General features: G+C 42.3%; 1 protein-coding gene across 1 annotated transcript in view; it reads left to right on the plus strand.

The window, feature by feature from the left end:
• The window catches only part of LOC308192591 (uncharacterized protein), a 36,464-nt gene that overhangs the window by 2,734 nt on the left and 7,596 nt on the right, over positions 1 to 26,134 (plus strand). Inside the window, exons 2-4 of the mRNA XM_080586323.1 lie at positions 207 to 1,814; positions 12,300 to 16,437; positions 18,815 to 25,221. Of these exons, the coding sequence (XP_080442449.1) occupies positions 24,977 to 25,221 (245 nt within the window). The 5' untranslated portion in view covers positions 207 to 1,814; positions 12,300 to 16,437; positions 18,815 to 24,976. The remainder of the gene's footprint in view (positions 1 to 206; positions 1,815 to 12,299; positions 16,438 to 18,814; positions 25,222 to 26,134) is intronic.

A 26,134-nucleotide genomic window follows, 5' to 3' on the forward strand; every position in this document is an offset into this window, starting at 1 on the left:
CCTGTACCTTCCTAGCATTTTTTTTAATCCAGGAGTGGAAAGGTGAATGGGACCATGATGTATCATTAAGTTTCAGATCCCTGTCAAACTTGGAAGCGTGGGGCTTCGAGTACCGGGTTGCTGGTGAGATTTTGCTATGGGGATTTGTCTGGTTGCCAGCAGGCAAGGAGTTAACCACAGTTTTGCTTTCCCATTCTTCTGTACAGGTGCTGAGAGGCCAAGCTACAAGAAACGCAGTTGTCAGAGACAGTGGGAGGAATATTTTAGTAAAGAGGATGTCATAAGTACGTGAACCCTCAACCAGGAAGGTTTGTGGAGAAAGGTTATGAAAATTTATTTTGATTTGCTTCTCAAAATGAAAACTTTTAAGGAAAACCCTTGTTGGCTGCAGCAGTGCTTGTATTTACTGTTGTGCCATTCCATCAGTTTCTCAAGGTATGTCAGCTAACATAAAATGCCGTCTGGGCTAAGGCTGTGTTCCATTAAGTTTAAGCACTTGAACCATCCCAGTAAAACCAAGCGAACTGCTCACAAACGTCAGGTTAACTGTGTGTTCTGTGGTCTGCACTGGCTAGTCACTATCTAGCAGAAGTTTTCCTAAGTCTTCTGCTTGATAAATCCTTAAATAATACAGAATCAATTATCTCAGGGACCATCTGTCACCTTCCTCCCAGAGCAGGATTTGAAATTCTGGGATTGGAAACCAGAGATTAGTTGGCAAGACCTTCTTTTTAAGGGCGCTGAGTAAGATTTCCTTCCACATACCTATGAATACGTCACTACAGTCTTTCCAGGCAAAACTATGTGTATGGGTATTTGCAGGCAATGGGTCGTTAAAACTAGCTCTGATTCATGTTGTTATTTTAAAAACCTTTTAATTAAGTCTTCTGTCAGACAATCCAGCGTGACTGGGTTGCAAATAAAAAATTGTTTTAAGGAGTTTGTACACACAAGCACATACATACATGCATACAGTGATTGTCATAACTGATAGTGCAGTGAGAATGTGCCCCAATTTAACTCCTTAATTCTGTCTTTGTCTTGAACTGTCATTTTGGGTGGAAACGGTGCTGTCTGAGATAGCAATAGGAATCTGGCTTAGAAAGATGCAAAGCAACCCTTAGGAACATAGGTTTACAACTAAGCTTTCAAAATCAGCTAGTGTCTTTGCTGTAATGACATTTTCTTAGCAAAAACCTACAGAACATGAGCATATATGTATTTATTAATCTGTGCTCTGTGCTAAAGATCAGCCTGTATTTTATATGTAAAATGGGGAAAGATCTTAAGCAAAAAGAGTGGATTTGTAGTATTTTTAAACATAGCAAGTGGCACCCCTATTCACTGAAATGCCAAAAAAAAAAAAATACCAAACCATCACCACCAAAAAAACCCACCCAACTGTAGCCTTACTACTACCACTTTCTAAATGCTTTTGTCTGTGGAATACCAGGTCTTTGTAAATGCCAGCTAGCACTCTCCTCAGCTTTGCAATCTTCTATAAAGCTTGTTCAACACAACATTTCGAAAATAAAAAGGAAGTGTTTCTGTTATGAAATGTTTGCATTTAATAGCGAACACCTGGAAGCTAGAGTTCTTTCAGAAATAATTCTTAATGCTCAGTGAAGGGAATTAAACAAACAAACAGCAAGGTTTATTCTGTCAAGTTCTCAGCAGGCTAACAAGAATTACTGCATGCTAAGAATCAGCTGCTCTTGGAAACTTAATGAATGTGGCAGCCAGAAAAGTACAAAACATGGCCAAGAGATGTGAACCAGATATGTTGGCTGCAACAAAGAGAAATGAAGAGAAGGGTAAGTCTCTCAGTAAATCCAAGGTGGAAAGAGTTCACTGTACCAGAGTTTCCGAACGCTTTGACAGCATAGCATATGCTATAAGGAGTTAGTTTTGCATCTTAAATTGTAATTCTATTCCCATGTCAGAAATAGTAATTTCTTACTTGGCAAATAATAGCAGAACATAATTTTTATATTTTCACGTGTCTCTACTGTGATTTAACAACTGGAAACAAAGAGCCAAGTCTTCTTCAACAGCCATTTCTCGATTTCTCTGCAGTCTGCTAGCCAGTGTCCTGACAACCGTCGTGTGCAAGTTTGTCCCCTCTCTGTCACTCCTTGGTTTTAAACTATATCTTTTCAGGGACATTTAAAAAAAAATGCTGGAAAAGCAGAATGAGTGGTTTTTATTACTTTAGGAGTCCTAAATATTGAATAATTATAACCCATCCCCCCACTCACCGGCTAATGGATAAAATCAAGTTTTATGCACTTGTGGATTCTATGAATTTATCATATAGGTTATGAAGCTTTTGTGTGCAGTTGCTTCACATTTTCAAGTTTTACTCAACAGTCTTCAGAGCTGGAAAAGTTTTAAAAGAGACAGCTATCATTGTCCTGCAATAACATTATTCCCAGAGCTGAATCTTTGGGGGGAAAAAAAAGAGAGAGAGAGAAAGTCATGACTGTGGTAATGCCCACAAAAGAGATTGAAATGAGCTTTTGTGAGATCTAAGTAATGTTTATACTAATTAGTCATTTGTCTTTTTGTCTGTAGCATACTTATAGATTTATTTTTGCCAGCAGTTGAAGTAAACAGCCTTTCTCGCCATTTCAGGAGTACACACCTCCATGTTAGGACTTGTCTACCTTGGGGAAATTTACCGCCTTTACTATAGCAATAGAGCCATAGTGGTCAAATTAAAGCGGCATAGTAATGCCCATGAATTTTCCTTGTGTAGGTGTGCTCTTAGTCATGATGGTAAAGGAAGCGGCACTCGTTTCTGCTGCAGTGAAGCCTGGCATTACAGCAGGAGCTGTCTCTCACAGGTCACTGTGTACAGCAGAGTCCCAGCCTTTCTGCAGAAGGATGGAGCCCCTTAGGTGACCTGACTTGCTCTCCTTCCAGCGGATCTGACACCACAGGCACTAAGCACAGACCGTGCAGCAAGCTCACTTAATCCTACCCAGTGAACACATGAGCCACAGTTTGCGTTTCAGTCTGTAAATTGTTCTTTTGTTTTGCAGGCTTTACTGAACACAGTTTTATTTCATGTGACTGTGCTATTTATGGAGGAGTAAATATTGCCGGGGGTCTATTTAAAAAGGCCAATGACCTGGATTTTTTTCCATTTGAATTATCTCCAGGAGTCAGACATGTTTAACAGCTGATTTTTTCCCCTCGTTGCTGTAGACAGGAATCATTTCCAATGTCTTAAGTCAACACCATTTAAAAAGATAAAGATTTTTTGAGAAATAAAACTTCATGTACTATGAGAGTGATTAGACAACGTGCAACTTTTCCATGTTTGGAAAAGACAAATTCCATCTGAATTGCCAGCTATCAACATGACATGTCTTTAGCTCTGAAATATCAGCCTTTTCGTACTGTTGTGGTAATTTCAGTTCATAACTCTGGTTTGATCATTTTGTTGTTTTTTACAAAACCTATTATCAAGTGTGTTTCCACATATTCTAAATAAATAAATAAACCATGTTTTCGGAAAGGGAAGATTTAAATAGAGTAAATGTTCTTCCTGCTGTCCTTGCAATCTAAATAGCAGCATTGCTTTACTATTTAAGAATCAGAAAGTTAAACAGTGCCAGAAAAATATTGCTGTATTTTCACTTTCAAGAAAGAGCTTTGTGAAAGCAAACAGGTAGCCAAATGTCAAGAATATTAAACATGTTTGAGTATTCTTAAAAGATGATCCAACCATATTTTTGTAATATATAACATTTTTTAGCAGCATAAAATGAGTTGATCACAATCGCAGTAAGTATAAGGGGAACCGACTTGAAATTTTGTTGTAGACATACTTATATTTATGTGGCCACGTAAAAGCATTAAAAGGCAGAAATTTTATACTGAGTGACATTCTATATATATTCTAAAGCTTGTGAGTTTTCCCATGCAGTGGGAAGGTGCCCTGGCTTCAGTGCAAAGATGGCTTCAGAAGTTACAACCTGAGGAGGTGGAGAGGGATGGCACTCTCTAGGGCAGTCTTACTGCCAAAGCCATCACCTTACCTAAGTGTATTTCTTCAAAATCCCATCTTCATCATGGACAACACCCAGATAGTTTACCGGCAAAGTAAACGAAGAGCACGTCTTTAATAATCTTCTGGCTCAAACCGCACTACAGCACAGAGGAGCTGTGCTGCACGAGCTGCCTGCGCGCAGCCCCACCAGTCCTTCTTAGCCCGTGAGAAGAACGCCACAAAGCAGCGGCACACCTCGTCAGCCTGTTGATAGCTTAGCACAGACAGTGATTCAAGACATTTGGAAAAATGTTGCACGTTGCTAGTCAAACTAATAGAAATTCATACTGACGGTTCTTCAAATGAAACAAAACTGCATTCTTGCCCTTTCTCTGGAAAAGATACTTTACAGGGAATAAAACCTTTTTTGAAGGTTTTCCATTCACTCTCAAAACTTATTACTTCAGCCTTCTCATTTCTGGTGTCCTTTTTCAAGCACCGGAGTTTGCCAGCAGGTTATTGCACACTTTAGGAGACTATAGTCTGCCTTGAGTCAGAATTGTTACTGTAAAATTAACTGTTGTCATTGACACCTACAGCCTCCTTCGAGATCAGTTGTACAAGCGCTGTTTCCTTTTCCGTTGTGAGTAACATATGTTTTCAGTTCTCATTTGTATTACTAAACAAGGGGTTTCAGATTCTAACTCAAACCATCTTTCAAAATTAAATTAGCTAAAGCCTTAATTAGCCAGCACTGATCAGAACAGATTGCAGTGACTGCACATGCTACTCCAGTCTCTCTCTTCATTAAAAAGCTGCCAGCTTTTAAAGAAAAAAAAAATCAGAGACTATTTTCCATCTTAGTAGACCTCGGAATTGTCTGAGGGGAAGCAGAATGATTGTAGTAATAACCAAGAACCTCTGTAATCCCTTCCTAGATTCTTTCTCACTGATTAACTGGTTTGAAAGTAAGGCAGACCTTAAAGGAAAACTAAGCTAAACCATTTGGTAATGTATGCCCCCACACAGGGGTATGTCAGAAATCTCTTCCATTTTTTTCCTTTGTGGAAAAACTGGTAGCCTGATTCTTCTCTACTCTGTTTTTTGGAGACCATAAAACCACAAAAGTCATCAAAGTTACATTGACATAAAATGTGCTAACGTCATTAAGGACCAATTCTTCAAATGAGCCCAAAGGCCAGATATTATAATAAAAAATGTAAATATGCAGGAGTGCCATTTTCTGAAATTAAAATTTCTTTTAACTAATACATTTCCTTTAAAGTGATTACTAAAATTGGTGTCTGGAACGTAAAGCCATCCATTTTCTTACACAACAGGTAGGCAGCAGAACTACAAACGGGTCTGGAAGTCTCAATGCTTTTCTGAGAAGACTGGTTTGAAAAGCAACTCATGATCCTGATCTCTCTGCCCCAGTTAAAAACATTAAATGTATACAGAATAGAACTGGACTAAGACTATGTGTATATATATATGGTCTTAAATATACATACATATATCTTAAGATCTTTTGAAATAGGTATACTTCAGACCAGGACACCTCCATCACATTGAGTACATTGGCCTGGGTTAGACGTCTTGCTACCAGTGTCCATCTCCATAGCCTTTGCTTGTCTGATTGCCGCTAGCATTCTACCACTGTATTATGTTACATGACAAATTTGTATTTAATTTTATACTGTATGTTCTATTCTGGTATTTCTGTTACGATTAAATTGAGTTCAAGACAGTCCCTTGGCTGAACAGAATGAAAGGGTCTGGAATGCTCCTTTGTACCACACCATTTCAGTTGCTCTTCGACAGAGTATCTATCTGCCTAATAATTGCAGAGTTTGGTATCTGCTCTCCCAGATCCTTGCAATCCTCAACACCAAAAATCTCTGACAAAGACAGATGCATTTGCTGCATCATTCTGCAAGGTACCGAAATGGTCCATATGGATACCCCCCGTGAGCAGGGTATCAAAGTAAAGCGCTGGTTCTCAGCCTTGGCACCAGCTGATGCCACCCCCTCACTTCTGTGCCCTGCAGGACTGCACACACTGCCTCCTTGCTCCCCCAGTCACCCTCAGCATCTTTGTGCCCTGCTTTTTCTTGTCTGTGGGGCTGCTTCTACTGCTTCTCCTCCCTTTCTTACCCACACAGTGGCTTGTGTTACCACCACTTCCCCCGGCTGCAGCCAGGACGACTTCTGGCCCCAGATGGAAAATATATTTGTATGAGTCTGCCCTGAACCATCTCTGCAGAGCTGGCATGAGTCCTGCCTCTCCCATCTCTCCTGTATTACAGGCGTTCATTAGTTGGGAACCTGTGCAACAAATTCTAACACCCTGCTGGGATTTACTCTCCTTGTCCTAAAATAATAGCAATTAAAAAAAAAAAAGAGAGAGAAAAAAAAAAAAGCTATTATCTTTTCCATGGAATGCATCATGCATTAATAGGATGTATGTATGCACTGACTTCTCACTACCCCAGTGCTTGTGGAAACTTCTTGTGTTCTGGGCAGCCACTACTAGTGGTACATCTTTAAGCCTTAAATACTGCACAGAAAATAATGAGGCAGCTTAGAAATTCATGAAATGGGAGAGCATTACATAGCTGATAAATTAAGGCAATCAAGGAAAATCATAATTGAGTTTGGGCTTGGATTACTTTGTAGAATTAAGATATTTCAAATGTGTTTCTCACAAAATAACTGCAATGCACCTGAGATGATACTTGATAAAGGATGTGAAAAATAAGGCAGAAAAGTATTAGGTGTTCTTTCAACATAATAAAACAGGATCTCCACTGATCCCAAAATACTCGGTACTGTTACTGATTTCAACAGTGTGACTTCCAAAAATAGGCTTTGTTACACAGACCTTCTTGCTTGTCTCTAGCCTAAGAATGGTTACTCTGATTTTTGGAATATTTTTTTGCCTGTTAAGAAGTTTAAGTGAGAGGAAAGTCTTTGTAAGTGCTGTTGCCGTGCCCTGAGTTTCTTGCATAGTATTTTTTTATTCTGTCCATGTCAACAGCTGTACTGGGCCATGTGTCAGGTGTCATGCTGTGAAATCTATGCCTGTTTTTTTTCCATTGTGCAAACTGAAGTTTTCATTAAAAAAAAAAAAAGTACATTGTTAAAAGTTGTATTCCTGTTTTATTTGATATGGGCATACTCGGCTGTTTTTCTAGATCACTCGGAAGAGTAGAAGATGGGATCACTTCTTATGACAACTGCTGTTAATATTCGCTGCATTTCCAAAATGACATAGACAAATTGCTATAATAACCTCATATATCTGATTTCTGTGCCATTCCTACCTCCAAATATGCATTCTAAATCGTGAATTGTTTTGTCTGCAGCAATTTTTACCCCAGAAGTTTCAGAGAATGTAGCAGTACTTAACTCTTTAAGGAGTGTCTTCACTGTAGTCCAGTGTTGAATGTACTGCTGTCTATGCAGGTAATTACTAAACACTACAAAACTGCGTTGTCATTTAAGCGTCTTTAGTGTTTGTTTGTCCTGTAGGGCAGTGAGGATTTCAAACTCTGATATGTATTTCTGCAGCTTTATTATTACCATTGCCTACCTTTTCTGTAGGAGAAAAAAAAAAAAGTGAAACGTCAAAGTCACTGTTACCAAAGTCTTATTTAAATATCTGTATTGATTGACTGGGGTGGTCAGCTGCTGTTTATGAGACTACAGGAGGCTCAAAAGTGAGTCCTGTAATTTATCTTAGAAAAAAACTAAACCATCCATTTTAAACAATATTTAAACTCTATTTGATCCCAGGAATTTGGGGTGGCCAGTATGTTCTACACACATCTTATGAATCTTAGACAAAGTTATTATGAATATGTTTTATTTTTAATGTGGAATAGAACATTTGCTGACTGGGCCTATGCCACATACTTGTCAGAGTGAAGAGTAATTAACTTTAATGACTGTACCAGATAACGTGGAAAGTCCTCAAACAGGAAGAAGGAACAGAAATTAAAAAAGAATGGCAGTTTCAGAAGGGCTCACAGAGAGAACAAGAGGAAGATTTACAAGGTCTTTCAAAAGTTTTGAATAGGAAAGGCACTTTTCTGAAGCAGGAGAAGAGGGACGTGATTTGACTGTGGGACCCTACAATGTAAAGAAAGCCACCTTGATTTTGAGGAGGAGCAGTGAGATACAAAAAGAAGCCTATAGAAATGCTAGAGTATGTCTGATGTACTGCCAAGTAGTACTGCAAAGTGCTATGGAAACCAAGGATTGGAAAATATGGTCGAGGCTTATTATTCTGTGCACAATTGTATATTTCTTTTCTGAGCTTAGTGCAGAGTCTCTTGTTTTGGAGTTCAGTACAAAGTCTGCATGGTCATGACCTCTGCCTTGCACAGCCGCCCAGACACTTGGCACGGCCTGATCCTGCCCAGCTGTAAGCACCTCACTTGGAGCGCCTCACTTGGAGCCCTGCTAACCTAGGCTCTCTCAGGAGGCAGAGGAGCAAGATAGGCACTCTGAAGTGGAAAGTCACATCTTGGGGGGACTGAATTGCTCTCTGGAGGCTGCCTGCCATGACCATCATCCAGTGTAGGTGCTGGGTGTGACCTGCCCAGGCCTTTGACTTCTAAAGGCCAAAGTACCTCCAAAGCTGGAGCTGTAGAAAAAGATTCATGATGATCGCTGGCAACTGTGGCTATAACTGTACAAGTAAACAGTGTGGGGTCTGTTCCCAGGGACTGGGGCTCTACTATCTCTATCACTGTTTAGCAGGAACAGCGCCTTGCCCAGGATGAGATTCCCAAGCCCCCATTGTGCAGTGTACAAGTTTGGTTTTGAGGGTAAGGGAGTTTTCTGGAACAAATACTGGTTCTTCCAAGCAGGTTAACCTCGGTGCCAAGAACTGGTTTCAGAAGAGTTTAATTTATCAGTATTGAAATGTACTTAATCTATGAAACACTTGGAAATCAGCTCAGACTTATTTGCATTATGGGCTTGCACAACCTACAGTTACTCCCTGTCCAGGTCACTGTGCTAGTACCAAACTGCAAAACCCGTATGTGTTTTGCTTCAGTTTGACCAGCTGTTCTTCCTTTAGGAAGGAACCCTTCCCAGGCACTGGCTTTTTGCTTGTCATACCCTAGAAATCGGGTACCACAGCCCAGCCACTTTATGGTTTTGGCAAGTAGCACTGTGGGTCTGAAGATATGTGGAAGTTTGTGCAGATAACAAGAGGAAACTGTCATCAGCACTTGGAGGAGTGGGGTGACTGAGTTCACTGTGATATTAGAATGTTCTGTTCATCTGAGTTAATTATTAAATAATAAGCACACTATTTAAACTATTTTTCTTTTGCTGGATATTTCAGGGTGGAACTAGTTTTAATTCATTAATTTATTTTCCCCATTGTTCTTTTATTACCATTCTATTTTCTAACAACTGTTTTGAGCCAATTTTTTAGCTCCGTTGCATAACTGAGTTCATCATCAACACTGAAGATATACTAATTTACATTAGTTGAAAATATGGTGATTTCTTCGGTCTTAACAAGTTTCTTTTTATTTTCCTGCCCCCCCTTCCCCCTGTATTTATTGTATGACATTTGCTGTTTTCGCTGACCTCTTTTAACTGCAAACAATCTGTCACTGTAGGGATCGTAGCGCTACGTGATTTAATGTTGCTGTTAACTCTGCAGACCAGAGTTGAAATTCTTTGTGTTACTTTCATAGATTGTATCATGCTGAGTGTCTTTAATCAGATTGCAAGCTGCTATCATGTTGCTGTGTCTAAGCATTAATTAGGCCTTCGGAGGCATAAATAATTTTAATAAGTTTAGGTAAATTTTAGTAACTTGGTAAGGAAAGGCATCTTTTATGGATCAGATAACTGAAACAGCATGGGCTATTTTCCAGAGCAGAAGCATATGCAGTTAAAGAGGTTTGATTGCTCTTTGGTAAAGGTTTGTGTTATGGGAAGGAAGGGCACACAAAAAAAAGAGAAACTGAGATAGGGCAGTCAGAAAGTGATGGCCACAGCCACAAAAATGCCATTAGTCTGACAATGTTAAAAATAATAAAATAAAAGATAACATTTGGGCAGAATGCTACCGGCTAAGGGGATTGAATTTGTGAGCAAAGCCTCTCCTGCTGCTTGATTCCTTTTGCATTCAAAGACATTTTGAGAGATTTTTTTTTTCATCTTTATAAACTAACACAACTGAACAAAGTAATATTGGAACCAATTTTTTCTTCTATAGAAAACAAATTGTACATTCCCAATTCTAGTTAGTAAGTGGTTAAAATAATCTTAGTGCTATTCTCACAGTTGTTATCCAGATTCTGAAACTTTCCATTCTACTTCCTCCTGAACCAACCCGACAAGAATTGGCGATTCTGTGCTTTCCCAAGAGCACAGACCACATCCTCTAGTGGTTGTTATCATAAGGTGTACTGCTTTCCTGATGATTAGGGTGGTTCTACACAGAAGATGCTGGTGAGGATGGGGAAAGTGAGGAAATACACATTTTTCTGATGTTTTCAAAGATAGAAGATAGCACTGCAAACTGATGCTAGTATGCTCACCCAATTTCTCTTACTGCTCCCTTCAGGAATAACAGCTTCCTAAGATGCTTGTTCATTTTCACAAAGGGAAAACAGCAGAAAACTGCTTACACTGCCCATGGCAAGAGGTTGGAACTAGATGATCTTTAAGATGATCTTCCAACCCAAACCATTCTGTGATTCTGAGTTTCTATACTCTTCAGTTTTTACTCATTGCTTCATGTGCATTAGAGGACTTAACATAAAATTCCAAAAATAATAAGGAAGTAGGATTTTTTATTTTTTTTTTGTGAGAGCTTCAGAATGTTAATCTACAGATTATGTAAGCATCGGGAGTTATTTTAGTATAGCATAATGCTGTCGTGTTATAATGTCACAGCATGATGCATTTGAAACTATCAGCCTTTTAAAATATTGGCTTTTGACAACATATTCTTGCAAACTTTATCTCTGTTGTTGTGACCTTTAACAAGGATTTTATGTAGATTAATTTAAAGAAAGGAACAGCAAGCTGAGCAGCAGAACTGATGCAGCCTGGTTTCCTATGGTAGGTGTCCAATGTCCCACAGAACCTCACAAACCAGAAGTGTCCCCCACGAGTCCTTATGACCCCCCCGGTGCCCCAGTGCTCTTTGGGCAGGACACAGCCAGTTCTGTGGTGGCTCTGAGGTCTGCTGCACATTGACTGCCCACCCAGGACACATGTACCGACTGTCCCCAAACCCCCATGGCTGTTGAGCTCTCGTGGCAATTTATTCTCACACTGAGGTAACTGCTGCGGTCTCCTCACTGCAACCCATGTGCAGATTTGTTTGACTTTGGAAGAGCTTTTATCTTTAAGAACCTTGCCCTTCTGTCAGATGTGGTTAAAATTGACCAACAGACTCAGGATTTGTTGTAGGGGTAAATCTAACGGCCGTACCAACAGACGGTGTGATTGTGTAAGTCCCATTTCCTTGAGAACGCAGGCAAATATATAGCTAGCATCAGGTTTTTTTTTCAGGAATAATAATGTGACCTCCATTTTATATTCTAGCCCATCAGTCAGCGTGAGGCTGGACGTGGCAGCCAGGGAGACCTTGAGGAATGCAGTGCTGGGCACAGCTGGCCATCGCTGCCCTGATCAGCCCCACAGGATCCTAGATCTTCAACCCGATCCCCTTGTGTGCTCAGCCCTGCCCGAACTACACCTCACCCGTACCCAGCCCTGGCCACCACGGCTGCCCTGGAGCTCCATGGGACCATCTGGAATCTTCCATTAGGAAGATATATATGCTGGATACCCCAAATATCCTGGTTTTTGGAATCACTTTATTTTCACTATACGGCATTTCCAATTGTACTATAAGATTAGCAGTATTTGGTGAAATTTCTAAATTACATAGTTACACGACTATGGAAGAATCATTATCATTTTCCAGACTTGCCTTATGGATCTTGGATGCTTGAATCTGGCTTTATGCATGACAGAAAACCTCAATTTCATAGTATATGGAGCCAGTCTACATGCCCCATTGAAACATTTCCAAGTCTAATCAACCTTGTCTGCATAGTATTATGCAGCTACCTATTCAAAATTACTTGCAGCCACTTATTCATAATTATCTGTTTATCTTGGATTGATGTTTTTGTTAAGTCAGAGTGGATTTCCAGTGTGGAACTTTATATTTTTCAGAAAAGCTGTAATATATGTAGTAATTCTGATGTTAAAACCCACCTTTTCTTTCTTTTTCCTGTTTTATCTTTAGGGCCAGTAAGAAGATACAGCTTTCACTCTTTGCTGCAACCAGTGCCATTCAGGACCGAACGCAGGCAGTAACAGTACTTCACAGTCTTGTACCAGGAGCAAGAAGTTAGAATCTCACAAAATATTTTTAAGGAAGCAAAATTGTGAGGTAATTAACTTTTAAATTTCTACTGTCATATCTGGACAGCACAGAAGGGAGAACTGATAGCTCAGAGAAACTGTCTGCTTGAATATATATCCCTGCCAATCAGTAGGAGCTTGCATCACATCTCTTTTGAAGAGAAGGCACTGGTATCTTCACAGAGAGCCATCACCTGCTGTGAACTGCTGGCTTTGCCAGGAATGGGTTTTTAGAAATGGGAACTGGATTGTATATTTAGCTGTTCGGTCAGTTTGTTCAAAGTCCAAAAATTTTAAATACAGATGAAAACTCGTTATGATTCATAGTGTGTGGCCAGCATTAGTTCCTTATGCTCTAACAGGGAACTGCAGTGTTTGACATTAGATCCACATTTACAGGAGAAGAACAAAGCAGCTGGACAATGATGCTGTTGTGCAGTTTCCACTGAGTACTGCTGCCCTTATTTGAGTATTTTGTGGACTGGAAGAGTAGTGTGAGCTCTTGTATATTTTTTGCTTGCTTTTTTGCTTGCTTATGTTATTACCTTGCACTATTTTCCTTCTGCTTTTGCAGTGGCCCATTTTTCTTTGCAATTTATTTTGTTTCATGGTACATCTCGTTTTGCAAGGCAGTTGGTCTTGCTTTTGTGATATGTTGTCCCAGAGTCTTGCTTCAGCAGTTGAAAAGAAGTGTGAATTTTAAAACCTCATGACTGCAAGCAGGTTTTAAGCACATAAAACAAAATCTGTGGGCTGTGCTCACTGGCTTAATATGCAACAACTATGCAGGAAAGAAACAGATGTGAGTCCAGGACCCAAATGAAATATAGACAAACACAGTGCTCCTAACCACAGTGGTGAAAACACTCCATCGTGTTGAATATTGATGTCTTCTCACTATTGATAACAGTCTGCAGAGAGCAATCCTAATTGAGTGCTCATTTGTATGTTGGTTCAGATAGGAAAATTTAGGATCTAAATTGCCCCTCTTTAACGACCTAGCATATTTGCTTTTCATAAAGACTGTATCTGGCCATGGGGTTCTGAGATGATAACTCAACCGAGTCTACGAAGGACTGTTTTTCTGGGACAATTTTTCTACAAAGGCTTGAGAGACTGCACTTCTACACCATGCATACAACTTCTGCATGCAGTTAATTGGATGTGTATTTCAAGATAGCTCCAGGCCCATCATCCTGGGTATTGGATAAGCCCACAGAAATACAGTAACTTTTCCAAAGGAGATGTATGTTAGACCCCAATGCTGATGTTAATTAACACATACGACTACTACACACAAAGTAATCTGGCACACATCACCAAGGTGCCTGAATTTGGGATCTATGGTCTCCGTGGTCATTGGAGAGAGGCAGTTCATTGATGAGCTGAAGTCACATTCTTGCAGGGCCTGGCTCTTGGTGAACAGGGGACAATTAGGCACCGATGCTTAAGAGGCTCAATTAAATGTTTGGAGTCAGATGGAGTTAAAATTTCCACCAGTGAGAGATACAGTATAAAGGGAGGGAGAAAGGTGAAGGTGCCACCTTGGATGAAAGGCTATTCCGCTTTCACGCAGCAGGCTGTGTATGCACAGTCATGCTAATGGCAACCAGGAATTTAACAGGAATTTCATGGGAAATCTGTGCAAGAAGCAATAGAGGTAGGACAAATGGGGACAGGATTGTGTAAGAGGCCTCCTGGAATCATGGCCTAAACAAATTGATCACATGGCTGGAAAAGCCTCCTGCTTTAAGTACGTCATGCCTGTTTTGAATTACTGGAGCATCCAAAATGTTTGCAAATCCCTTGCCAGTGTCGTAACTCAAAATAGCACACTTGATAATTTCCAAAACTGTAGGTACACCATATATTTTTGGTTATAATTTTGGTAAAAGTTTTCTACCCAAATTTGAAATGCTGCTATTTTTATAAACTCTTGAGAACTAGTGAGTGATATATAAGAGCAAAACAACTAATTCATAAATTTGGAAGTTACCTTCTGCTGCTCAGGTTTGTTAAGCTCAGGCTCTTTGGGTCTTTCACTGGACCAGCCTTTACGAATAATGTAGGTTATCTAATTTTTTTATTATTCCATAATTTGAAACTGTGAATAATGTTCCCCAGGCCTCATTTCTGAGCAAAGTCATTTGTTCAGCTGACTGGGGACTACATTGACATTTTGCTGGACATTCAAATTACAGTCAAATGAAGTAGTTTTAATATCTACCTTAACATTTTATCTCTTGAACTCCTAAATCCAGATTGCAAGTTGTAAAGGTGTGGTGAATTGTTTCTATCATGTATTTACTCTTGTGGTGAATTTCTGTGGGTACATCCAGGGTAAGGCTTCCCTCTAGAATGCCACGTTGTGTTAGATATGCTAATAATATTTCCCCTGTTGAGGGATGAGCACAAGCCCTACATAGCACTTATGTTTTTAGACCCGCAAAATTATGTTTCTTTGCTTAAATTTATGTTTCTTTGTTTAAGGAAAATATAGCATTTGTAAAGTGTGGTAGATTTGGTTCCTAAATCCTTGAGTACCATTTATGAATCATCATATATGCAAAGAAAAGCAGGCTGGTGCCAGCAGTGGCTGGTAGAAATCAGCATATTCTGTAAAAGTTCATGAAAACTTGGCTTTTCTATACTTTTGAAGCTAATCTGAGATTACTATGGGGTTAAGAAATAATGTAATTTCCAATGTATTGTCTTTTGAGCAAGCCTTACCAGGCTTGAAACTACCCTGATGAAGCTTGTCTGCGCACAGTGAAGTCTGTCAGTTATAGATAGCCTCATATCTGAGGAGGCCAGCCAGTGCTCCCTGATCCCAGCCCCTCTCCTATTTACGTAGCAGAGTACCTGTTGACTGAGCCTTATCATCAGTCTTGTCCTTAACTGGTTTATGGCTGGCTCCTGAGCAGATCACCAGCCCCAGTCATTTTGTTGATATCCTTTCCAGATTCCTACAGTCATGTCATGAGGATAAAAAAAATATTTCAATGATTCTAATTGTTCCACTTTGGTTTATAGCTAAGAGAAAATGTTTGGTGTTTTTAGCATGTCCTATATTTTCACTGTGAAACCATTTACCCCATCTGAGAGGCTGTCTGTTATCAGGATCCTATTGGCTGCAGATGTTTGGGGCTCTTTCCTACAGTTAACAAGAATTATGTATTTGGGATACTTTTAGTTACTCACTTCTGGTTACAAGACAGTTAAATTTGTTTCTCAGCAGGTACCTCCATGAATATGTACTAAGAATACCAGATTTCATGGTCACCTTGGAAGACTATTTAATAATTTTCTCCTGTATCATCTATGAAATGTCCAGCTCAAGTTCTGGCAACATCCATAGACCAATTTACCAAAGACCTATTTATTCTTTAAAGCTCAGCCTTCCTTGCAGCACAAAAATTTTGTTTTAAAATCTGTTTGGCCATTATGATAAAGGACAACCCAAGCCACTGATGGTCTGCATCTGGGAGAGCAAGAAGGGCCCATAGATAGAGGGCCACATGGTTCCCACATGTGGGGAGGGTGCAGTGCCAACCCATCCCCTAACCGTGCACTGTTCTTTAAGACATGGCATGACTGTAAGTATCACAAAGTGTAGTCTTCTTTGTAAATGACCCAAGCAAGATGCTGTCACAAGGTCCATTCACTGCAGACTTTTCTCTCTTTATGTAGAATAAAAAGAAAAGGTGAAATTGCTGAGAGTCTTTTGCTCTAAGACTCATTAATTTAGGCTTCCAGACATCTCTGAGTTAGGAAATGAGTCAAGTGGTTATTATTTACTCATCTGCTCTGCAGTTTCTGCTGTCTTAATCATTTTGGTTGTCGCTGGGAGTGTTACCTTCTTCAAAACAGAGACTTGAAAGCTGAGGAACTAATGGCAGTCTTCACTACCCTGATTACAAAACGCCGGTTCTTACCAGGCTGGCTGCCATATTCATGCCTTGGATCATGCGCTTCACTGCAGAGGTTAAAGGAGATCCCCCATGTGTTTAGTCTGTAAGGTGAGTTAACAGAGATGCAGTTTGTAATTCGGGGATTTTTGGTGGTGAGGCCATAGCCCAAGGGCTCCACGTACTCCCATATGTGGATCCTGAGCCCCACAAGCTTCTGTGCTCACAGGACTCAGGTGCAGTCAGGACTGGTCCACAGAAGTGCTGCAGAACTGCCATCCTATCTTCCAAGGGTTAGACAGCCCTGCTGTGATACATCATACCCCATGGTTTGTCTCCTCCTAAAGAAAAATGAAAAAAATCCTCTTTTCTTGTTCTTTAATCGTCTCTACTGAAATGTTTTCTATGCCTGAGTACACCTGTGGCAGTCACCCACCGCTGTGCTGTCTGAATGCCTTACACCCCCATTGCCACGCGCTCTAACTGCTTGTGCTTGCTGGGGCGTAGGTGCAGAGGCTGTGGCACATTTCGGGGCTGTCCGAAGTTTGAAGTGACTTGTTTGTATCATCTTCCTTAAAGCAGCAGCCTAATCGCTCAGTGTCTCAGTGTTTACTTCTGTTACTTCTGTTATCAGAGCAGCATAGTAGAGGTACAGGCTTTTCTACGGAGATTCCACATTCACCCACAACTGATAGTGCTGTAATTTTTCCTTTGATAACTGATAGTGCTATTGGTGCCTTGTTTGTTTGTTGTCTCTATCACTGTCACATAAATGTACTAGATATCACTTATCATTGAACTCCTGACCTTCCTATTTGTGCTTTTCTTCCAGGTAATCACTGCACTTTCTCACTTCACATCCCTTTATAATTTATTTTTTATTTTTTTATAGCAGCAGCTAGTGGTTCCAGTGAAATATAGGAGCTGTGGTTTGCATCCAGCATGCAAATCCATGAGAAGAAATTGTCCCTGCCCTAGTTAAACAGCTTACAGTGGTTAAAAAAAAAAAAAAAAAAGAGCAGCTGATAGGAGAAAGTTAAGCCATTTCTCATGTTCCTAGCACCTAGCGTCCCTCTCAGGACTGCTGGCAGGATCGAGACACTGGGCAGGTGTAAGTGCTGGTTCCAGACAGGCTGGGAAGAAGGCGGAAAAGTAGGTTCATCAGCCAGCCAAAGAGTTTCTCCTTATTGCAAGACGTACACAGACTGTAACCCGAGTATCACACCATCATTAAGTCCTATCCACTTACCTACTTCATTAGTTCAAGGATTGTGGCGCTTTTAATCTTTGTGATCTGGGTCACCGCAGGATTCAGGCTAATGTCTGAATCAACATGGTGCTCCAGCTTCCTACTTCCAGCACTGTGTGCTTTGCAGCCTGTCTGTCCTCACTCAAGCTGAGTAAACATGAAGGAAGGCAGATTTTGAAGCCTGGCTTTTTTCCTCCTATAGTCACGTCAGCTAGGGTCTTTCCTTGTTTTGTTGTTAGCTTGTTTATATGACCAACACCCAGTAATCGGGGATTAAAACCCCACTGTACTGTACTCAATGCTGGTCAGCCCTTTGCTTTTCCAGCTTGTGTAGATACATGCTTGGAGCTGTTTGGGGGAAAAGTTAGTTTTCTGGGCTGGGATCATTCCCTGAGCAATGTTTTGAAGCAGCCCAGTACCTACCCCACCTGTGGAGAGGACTTCACCACAGTGCAGGCATTTCTCCAGCACCCTTCTCAGTGCTTCCCCTCCAAAAATCAAATGCTTGTGCAGGCAGCACAGCCAGCAGAGAAATAATCCTCAAGTTTACCAGCCCAAAGTGTTGCACCCTGTCCGGTGAGACTGCAGTAAGGAAACCAGACGGCTCTTTGTACTCATTTTAGTGGGTAAACCTGAGCCCTCAGACCCCTCTTCAAACCACCGGTGCCATCCTTGGCATGATGTGATGTCCGCAGAGGTGGCCTTTGCTTCAGGTGAAGGATTCTCCCCCTCGTTGCCTCCAGCTCGTGCTTGCCTGCGAGCAGGCACTGCTCACACGCATACGGGGCTGGGGGTGCTGGCTGCCTCGGGACGTGCAGGAGCTCTTCCAGCAGTGATCTCCTGGTGTCAGGAGTGACCATGCTGCTGCCACCAGAACAGCATCAGGGAAGACAGACGTACACACGTAGGTGCCTCATCCTGTTTTGTGGGGTGGCTGTAGATTTCAAATTCAAATGTCTGATAAATATAAATGGGCGAGAGCCTCGGAGAGAATTTGTGTGGGGGAAAATAAAGTCTATGCTTAGGGAGACCTCTTTGCAATGGAAAATAGGCTGGCGAGGCAGTCTGATGGTAAGACCAAAATTATACCTCTCCCAAATTGTATTCATTCCCTATCTTCCTGTATGAAAATGCAGGAATAAGCAGGTAACAGTATTGCTTAATACCCACCTGTCCTGCTGGAATAACTGGGCCTGCGTTGGCCACCTGCTGCAGCTGTTTTGTTAACCCATGTGATAGGGAAGCAGAGGAAGTGCATGCTGGATGGAAAACTGGAATTTAAATGACCAGACCAGTCACTGTGATCTAAAAGTGTTGTGAGAGGACTAGGAGGAGTCCAGTCTGCATCGAGACCTGTGCAGAGGCTCGGGAACTGTGGAAGTAAGTGTGCAGAGGTTCGGGAACTGTGGAAGTAAGTGCACAGAGAAGTACAGCATGGAAGGAAAAGGAGGGCTGTGATAAAGAGAGGTCCAAAGAAAAATTGTGGGAGAAATGATAGGGAGAAAAGTAAGCACGTCCATGTAAAGTGACTTTGGTTGGCATTTATACCTAGTTGATACCGAGGTTTTACTATGTAGAACGTGACTTTGCTGTTGATAGAAACATTGCCACTAAAAACTGCACTCTGCATGTAAAGCTGCAAAAATTTTTGTGCCAGTGCACCCTGCTTTGCTTTGTGTACCTGGACTAAAACACACCCTTATAATTGCTATGAAGCCAGAAAGGCTTGCTGCTCTGCACTACCATGAGTAAAGTGGCAGAACTTACAAGCATAGATGAATCCTTGAAGACCTCGGGATCTTGTCTGGAGTAAAGAGAGTTTCTGCTGTTTGTTTTGCACTGCTTTTTAAGAATATTTTTTCTCTTTTAGTTTTTGCACAGAAATACTTCCTTATTGCCATATAATCCTCTCGGAGTACTGCATGCACTTAACAGCGTATGCTGGTTTGTTTCCCAAAGGTTTCTTTTCAATGTGCAGGGCTGATGAAGCTTTGAAGAGAAATCTTGAATCACTTTTTTAATGAGGTGTGGAAAGCGAACTGTGGGAATAAGTGGACTTGGCTGGACTGTATCTTGCGTAGGTCCTTCGGGAGCTTTGAATGTCCAAGGGATGCAAGAGTTTGATGTTAAGAATATCCCAGAAACATGAAGTTCCTGAAGGAAATACTAATCATCTTCACATGCGTCCTAAACCCTCGCAGCTCCTGAGATTTCAAGCATTTATACTATATCCATTACTTCAAAGGACATGTGCCTGAAAGGAGTAGTTGGATGGTTCGCAGTAAAGTCTGTAAATATTACAAGGCAGTAAAAATATGTTCTAAGACAATTAATAATGTTAACATTAATAATATGTCTGAACTTCTGTAATTTCAGCAAAATGGTTGGGGGAGGATCCTGACCTCCCTTGCCTCTGGAGCAAGGCAGAAGCACTATTCAAAGTGCCAGGGAAAAGAATAACCGAGAAACGTCATGCCTCAGCCCTTGGGAAAGATAAGCTAGATCCAGAAAGTATGAGAGGCATTTCTGCACACGTCAGTGCAGAGAGGGGACATACTTTTCTCTGAAGTGCTTGAAATACTTCATCTGTTTAGGAGGAGTTACAGCAGCAGTAATCAATGAGGTATTAGCTAAGAACCTCACGAAGTAACGGGGAGGATTTTATATTAACCACAAAAAACCTTAGGGGCTCATACTTGTATGTGCAATCATCTCTCTTTGCCGAGAACACGAAATGGCTTTGTTTTGTGGTCCAGACAGCACTAAAAGCACAGGGACTCCCTCTTTGCACAAGTGAGAAGGCTCCTGCTTCCCTTAGCAGCCCTTGAGCGCTGCCCGGGCGGCGTGCTGTGGCTTTGCACGCCCGGTGCATGCTGAGTGTGCAGCCAGATGCCTGCGAAACGCCGGTGACCACAGACTCACTTCACTGTATGCTACGGCATTCTTTGGGGAGGAGAGGCTCCTAGCAGCTCTGTTCGTAATGGAAGTGTAAGCATGCAAGCTTTATTACCTGCCACTGCCAGCTCACCAGGAAAGTATGCCATTCCTGCGCCGACGGATATCTAGCTGCTGCTGTTTAATTATCATGTGTCTGCTCTGCCAGAAGCACTGGCCCGCTCCGTCCTTTGGCTTTTCACTGCTGTACACAAAGCAGGAGCCTCTTGCTCCTCTGAATTACTGCTGGATGTTATTACAGCCACTGCAGGAAGGGAAATGCAGAGCAGCAAAGGTTTTGCCTCTCTGCTTGTGAGGGAAGTTTTGGAGGAACTAATTTTTCTGCACGTCTGTGACTTACAAAGTCTGTGCCTGAAACTTACAATGTTTGAGATTTCATAAATCTAAAAAAAAAAAAGAAAAAAAGCATTTCTGCAAACATGGTCCATTGTAATGGTTTAAATGGAGGGGGCCTTCACTGCCTCTTCCTGTGCTTGCAAATGAGTGCTGTCAGCTCAGAGGCAGACCTGTGGTGTTGCCATTTAAGTGCTGTGCAGAAGTAAGGTTATACAAATGCTGTTACAGGCAGAAAAAAAAATACAGCAAAAGAAAGCTGAGGGATTAAGAAGGGAAAAAGAGCACAAAACCCAGCCAAACCAAAGCCACAGGAAATGGATTCTGAATGTAGGCGCAGAAGCTAGACAGAAAGGGATTTGGCAGGAGAGAAATTGTTGCAAGAACCTCAGTGAGAAATATAAGGCCCAGTCCTGTATAAGACATGTCGATGACGAGTCTTTAGACCCCAAAATAAACTAATCTGCATGGCAATATGATAGCCTGCTAGGTCTAGGATCTGAGGAACGAGTGCCTGATAAAAGGGTTAGCAGTGCTGAAAAAAGGAAGGAAAGGTGGGAGCGGTGCAGCGCATGGGAAGGAGGGATGGCTTGCTGTCAGCTCCTTGGGCTGGCGCAGTCTCACCTACACAGAGACAGGCAGCGAACGCTGCTTCGCAAACGGGTGGGGAGTTTGTTTGCAAAACAGCAGCTCCGGATCTGACAAAAAGGGGTACGCTTCGCATATGCTTATTTGCCAGTTCTTCTGTTTCAGGCAGGATACTCCTCGTTACGCTGGATTCTGGATCCCTTCCCAGCCTCCTGTAGATTTTGGAAAGTCTCCCATTCAGCTGCCATGTGGAAGGCTTTGAACTTAAAATGGGAACAGGCACAGCACAACCGGGGCTGGGGGTGGGTGGCAGTCCTCCCACCCTCTCGCCCTTCTCTCCCCAGTGCGACCACCGCGAATCCGTCCTAGAGCCCCGAGAGCTTGGGGAGAGGCTGTGGGGAAATGTGTTCCGGTACTATGGCAAAGTGTCCTGCTTCAACAGGTGACACCAGGATTTCTCTGTAAAAACAAAACAAAACAGAAACAAAACCAAAACACAAACAGCTTCCCCTTCAAGAAACGGACATGTTGGTAGAGAAAATGCCACCTGTGCATCAGCTCCCCTCTGATTATAAATGTGCCTTAAGTCAGGAGAAAAAAAAAACAAAACAAAACTGCAAACTACTCAGCTGATAAGCACAAGCAATTAATTTAGTTGTGGCATACATCAGGTAAACCTCACTCCTATCAGTGTGAGTTGTGTGCAGCTCAATCCGGCTCATAAAACAAACACAGCTTTGGGCAGCTACTCGGCAGAGCCCCGTCCTGCTTCATCCCACTCAGAAGCGTAGTCATGGCCCTCATATGTGACACACTTATTTGTAGATAGGTGTGATGTTTGCATAAAGGGTCTGAACTGAAAAGACGAAGAGATACCCTGAGATACTGTCAGCATTGCCCTCGATACCCTTGATACACCTGGTGCTGTGTTTACCTGTCATAACGCGTTTCCGAAGATCTCCGTGTTGGCCTGAGGAGCTGCAGAGAGCTGCCGGTGCGCCACAGTGCCACAACCCACTTTCCTCACTTCCTTCCTTGTGCTGTTGAGTAAAGCTGTGGTCACCAGCACAGAAGAAAAACAGAATGGATGTATTTCATCCATCTTTTAAAAGGCTTCATCAGGCTTGTTCCTTGATGCGGCAGAATTGTGTTTGATTACACTGCCTCCGCGCTCTCGGTGGCCAGCACACCATGCGAAGCGCTGCACCTCAGAGGAGGAGGTATGGCCAGGCTCATCCTACCCCTCCTGGTTTTACCTGGGATGGAGATTAGAAATGCAGTTTTCAGTAGTGATGGGAAGAACATCACACCGGCGTACACAGGGATTTCTCACAGTTTCAGATGTGCCAGCACTGTAACAAGAAGCATCACACAGGAAACTCAGACGTCACAGGGCTGAGCTCTGCATTGTTGGTGGGTTCGTGGGTCTTGAAACATCCAAGATAAGAGCTTTGTCCTTTGCAGAATGCATGGGGGAACGAGAACCATCACAGTGTACAAATGAATCATGAATCTAAGAATAATTATTTTTACATTTTCACATTTTTTTTCACCATTGTATTTGAGAAATAAAATCTTTCCATTTTGCTTAAAAGACAGCTTGTTTCTTCTGGGCAGCAAAACGCCTTGTAACTAAGAAGTTGGACTGTGCACAGATAATTTATTGACAGGAGGCATTGATATTTAAAAATTGATCTTTAAGAATGTAATCAAGTTAGCTGACAAAAGCAGCATAAGAAATGTGCTCTAACCTGTCTTTTCCTCCAGTAAAGTGGAAAAAGAGGAGTATGAGACTTCTTTTGGCATTGTTGTTTGTCTTCATTGATAACACCCAGTGGATCTTTTCTGAATATCTAAGAGAGGGAAGTGTGTTACGTAGCTTGGCCAGTCGCGGTGCTTTGTCCTCCCTGTATCTCCCATCGGTTCATAAGTGTCCCTGAAAGCGGACACGCTCACGGCCAGGTGATGCACTGCCAAGGTGACAAACACACAGCTACCCAGGAGCTCTGTTGAGCTGTCTCTTATCTTGTCTTGAAGCTACATCCCACAGGCAATGTGCAGGTACTTGTTCCTCCACACCCTCCAGAGGAGGTGATATTGGTGTAGTAAGAGATGCTAAAGCAGCTCAGGAGCAGAATATTGAACTCAAGAAAGCAATCAAATTCAGCAGGTTTTTCAGGGATTTTTTTTTTTCCTCTGGGGTCTCCGCTGCTGGTCACTTGCATTTGTGTAGGTACACAGCATCCAGCAGGAGAAAAAAATTCCCTGCTGAAGAGGTTTCCAAGACAGAACAGCAGACAAGATGTGTGAGCAGTCACTGGCAGAAGTTGCAATGTAGCACTCCAGTCTGCTGGTATTTAACATTCAGCAGTAGGCATGGACCGAGTCCTGCTAATTGTAAGGACATCTTTCTGTTGCACCACACTGGGAACCCTCTGAGTCAGCAGCATTGACGATGCTTCATACAAACACAGTAACGTCTGCCAATACGCCTCGAGGGAGGGGAGGACTTTCTGAAGTAGAGGATGCCTCGTGAATATTTTTGAGCTGTTACCCAAGGAGGAGGGCTGAGCTGCTGCTGCCTGTGGATGGTGTGCCCTTTGCTCCCCCGATGCTCCTGCCCAGGAGGCAGGCGGCACGCTGCAGGCCAGCTGGCCTGGCCCCCTCGCCAAGCAGGACACCGCTCTGCTGGGCCACAGAAACACCGGTGGCCACGCTTCCTGACCAGAACCCCGCTTCACCCAGCAGGGCGATGTTCCCTCGGGAGCAGAGCACCATCCCCATTTCTCCGTTTTCCCGTTCAGGAGCACTTTGCCTCCTTCTCCCCTCCTGCTTCCCCCGCGGGTGAGCATCGCTGCAGGCCTCCCCTGCGGCCTGGTCACGGGCGCCTCAGAGCGGCGGCTCCCCATGGGGGCTTTGCCTTAAAAACAAGCCTCAGTCGCGTGAGGGGGTTGAACGGCTGCGTCGGGAAAACTGCGTAATGAAGGGCTTTCTGAAGCACGCATTATACCCATTTCAAACTACAAAGCAATTGAAAGATCAGTGGTCAGGGATTTACGAAATGATTTATTGTGTCAGTGACCACGGAGATACTTCTTGCCAATGGAGTACTTTTTTCTGTCACAGGGAGAACAGTTGTTTTTATCCAGGGCCAAAACCCAAAGCCATTATTCATTTTATTACTTAGGCAAAATTCTCATTAAAGACTTAAGGGATTGGCTCAAGACTTGATATTTCAAAGGAGACTGCATTTAGAACAGAAAATAGAAGCAAAATCTCCGCAAACATCCGAGCGTCTCTTTAAACTCCTTCTACAAACACATTAAGTCCACTGTGATGCAAAGAGGGAAAGTTAGTTCAGCCACAATCCCCACTCTTCCTGCATGCCAAGAGATTGCTACATGGATTTGTCCTGAAGATAACGTTGTTTACGCTCTACCGAGGTAGCCTTAGCACAAGCCCGCTCTGCTGCTTATCGTCCTGGCGCCTGAGAAGGTCTTGGATAGCCTGCAACTAAAAACACGGATGGCGATAGAGCCCTGCAGGTGTGCTGCCAGAGAACCAACGATGTGGTCGCTGGGGCAGACCGAGATGAAAATAAACAGCGTACAGATTTCACATTGGCCCGAGGGTCCCCAGAGAGAGATTGAGGGAACGGTGCGCAAACCGATCAGCAGGCATCGCTGCTGCCTGCTGGGTGTATGTGGTTTCTCCTCCAACGCAGTCGGAGAAGTATCTGTGTACATGCGAGGTACTGGGCGATTCTGCAGGTATGTTTTAATACTTAATTGGATGTTTTTAAAATATGGAAGTGGTTTACCTGTAATACATTATGCTTCCATCAGCCTTTGCCTAGATTTGACAATTCCTTAGGGCAGGAATTATCTTTCGTTGCAGCGTGCATATGGATGACAATTAAAAATTTAGCAATGTATGTGAGAACTGGAAATGACTGTAATTGCCTCAGTGTTTCTGAAGAGCCTTGAAACTTGCTTCTGCAGACTCAGACTAGAGTAGCTCTACGTTTGTACGGAGCGAGTATCAGATTTCAGAGGTCAGTTTTCAATATTAGAGTTTCCTACTGTAAGTTAAACCACCTTCCATCCCCAAAACAAAATCTCCCTCTTCATCCATATATAATCTCCCTCTTCACTCATATATCAAAGCACAAAAATGACATCATTCTCTGAATTCTCAAAATTAAAGTGATGAGCAGGAAGAGTTCAGGAAGGAATGATGTAAATTTTACCTTGTCCAGGCTTCTTGATAGCAAAGACAGAAAATGTATTTTTTGAGTATCCAAACCAGCATGAGAGTGAAGCAACTTAATTCACTTTCCCTCGATACAGCCTTAAAATTTTGAATTCACATTGTCCAGCATGCACAGAATTCACATTGTCCAGGAGAGCAGTTTTATAATTCTGCAGTGTATTCCCCTGAGTCAAGCCATCATTACCTGAAATGACACTCTCAGCTGTTCAGCCAGAAATACATGTGTAGAAATACTCATTTAACTCCAACTGCAGGGCTAATCCTGGCGGATCATCATTCAAATAAAATGTGTGTCTGCTAGGTAACTTCGTTTAACAGCCTCAAATTGCACCAGGGGAGGTTTAGATTGGACATTGGGAAGAATTTGTTCACAGAAAGGGTGGCCAAGCAGCGGAATATGCTGCCCAGGGA

This window comes from Anser brachyrhynchus (assembly GCF_964034855.1).
Source record: "Anser brachyrhynchus genome assembly, chromosome: 3".
NCBI classification, from domain to species: domain Eukaryota; kingdom Metazoa; phylum Chordata; class Aves; order Anseriformes; family Anatidae; genus Anser; species Anser brachyrhynchus.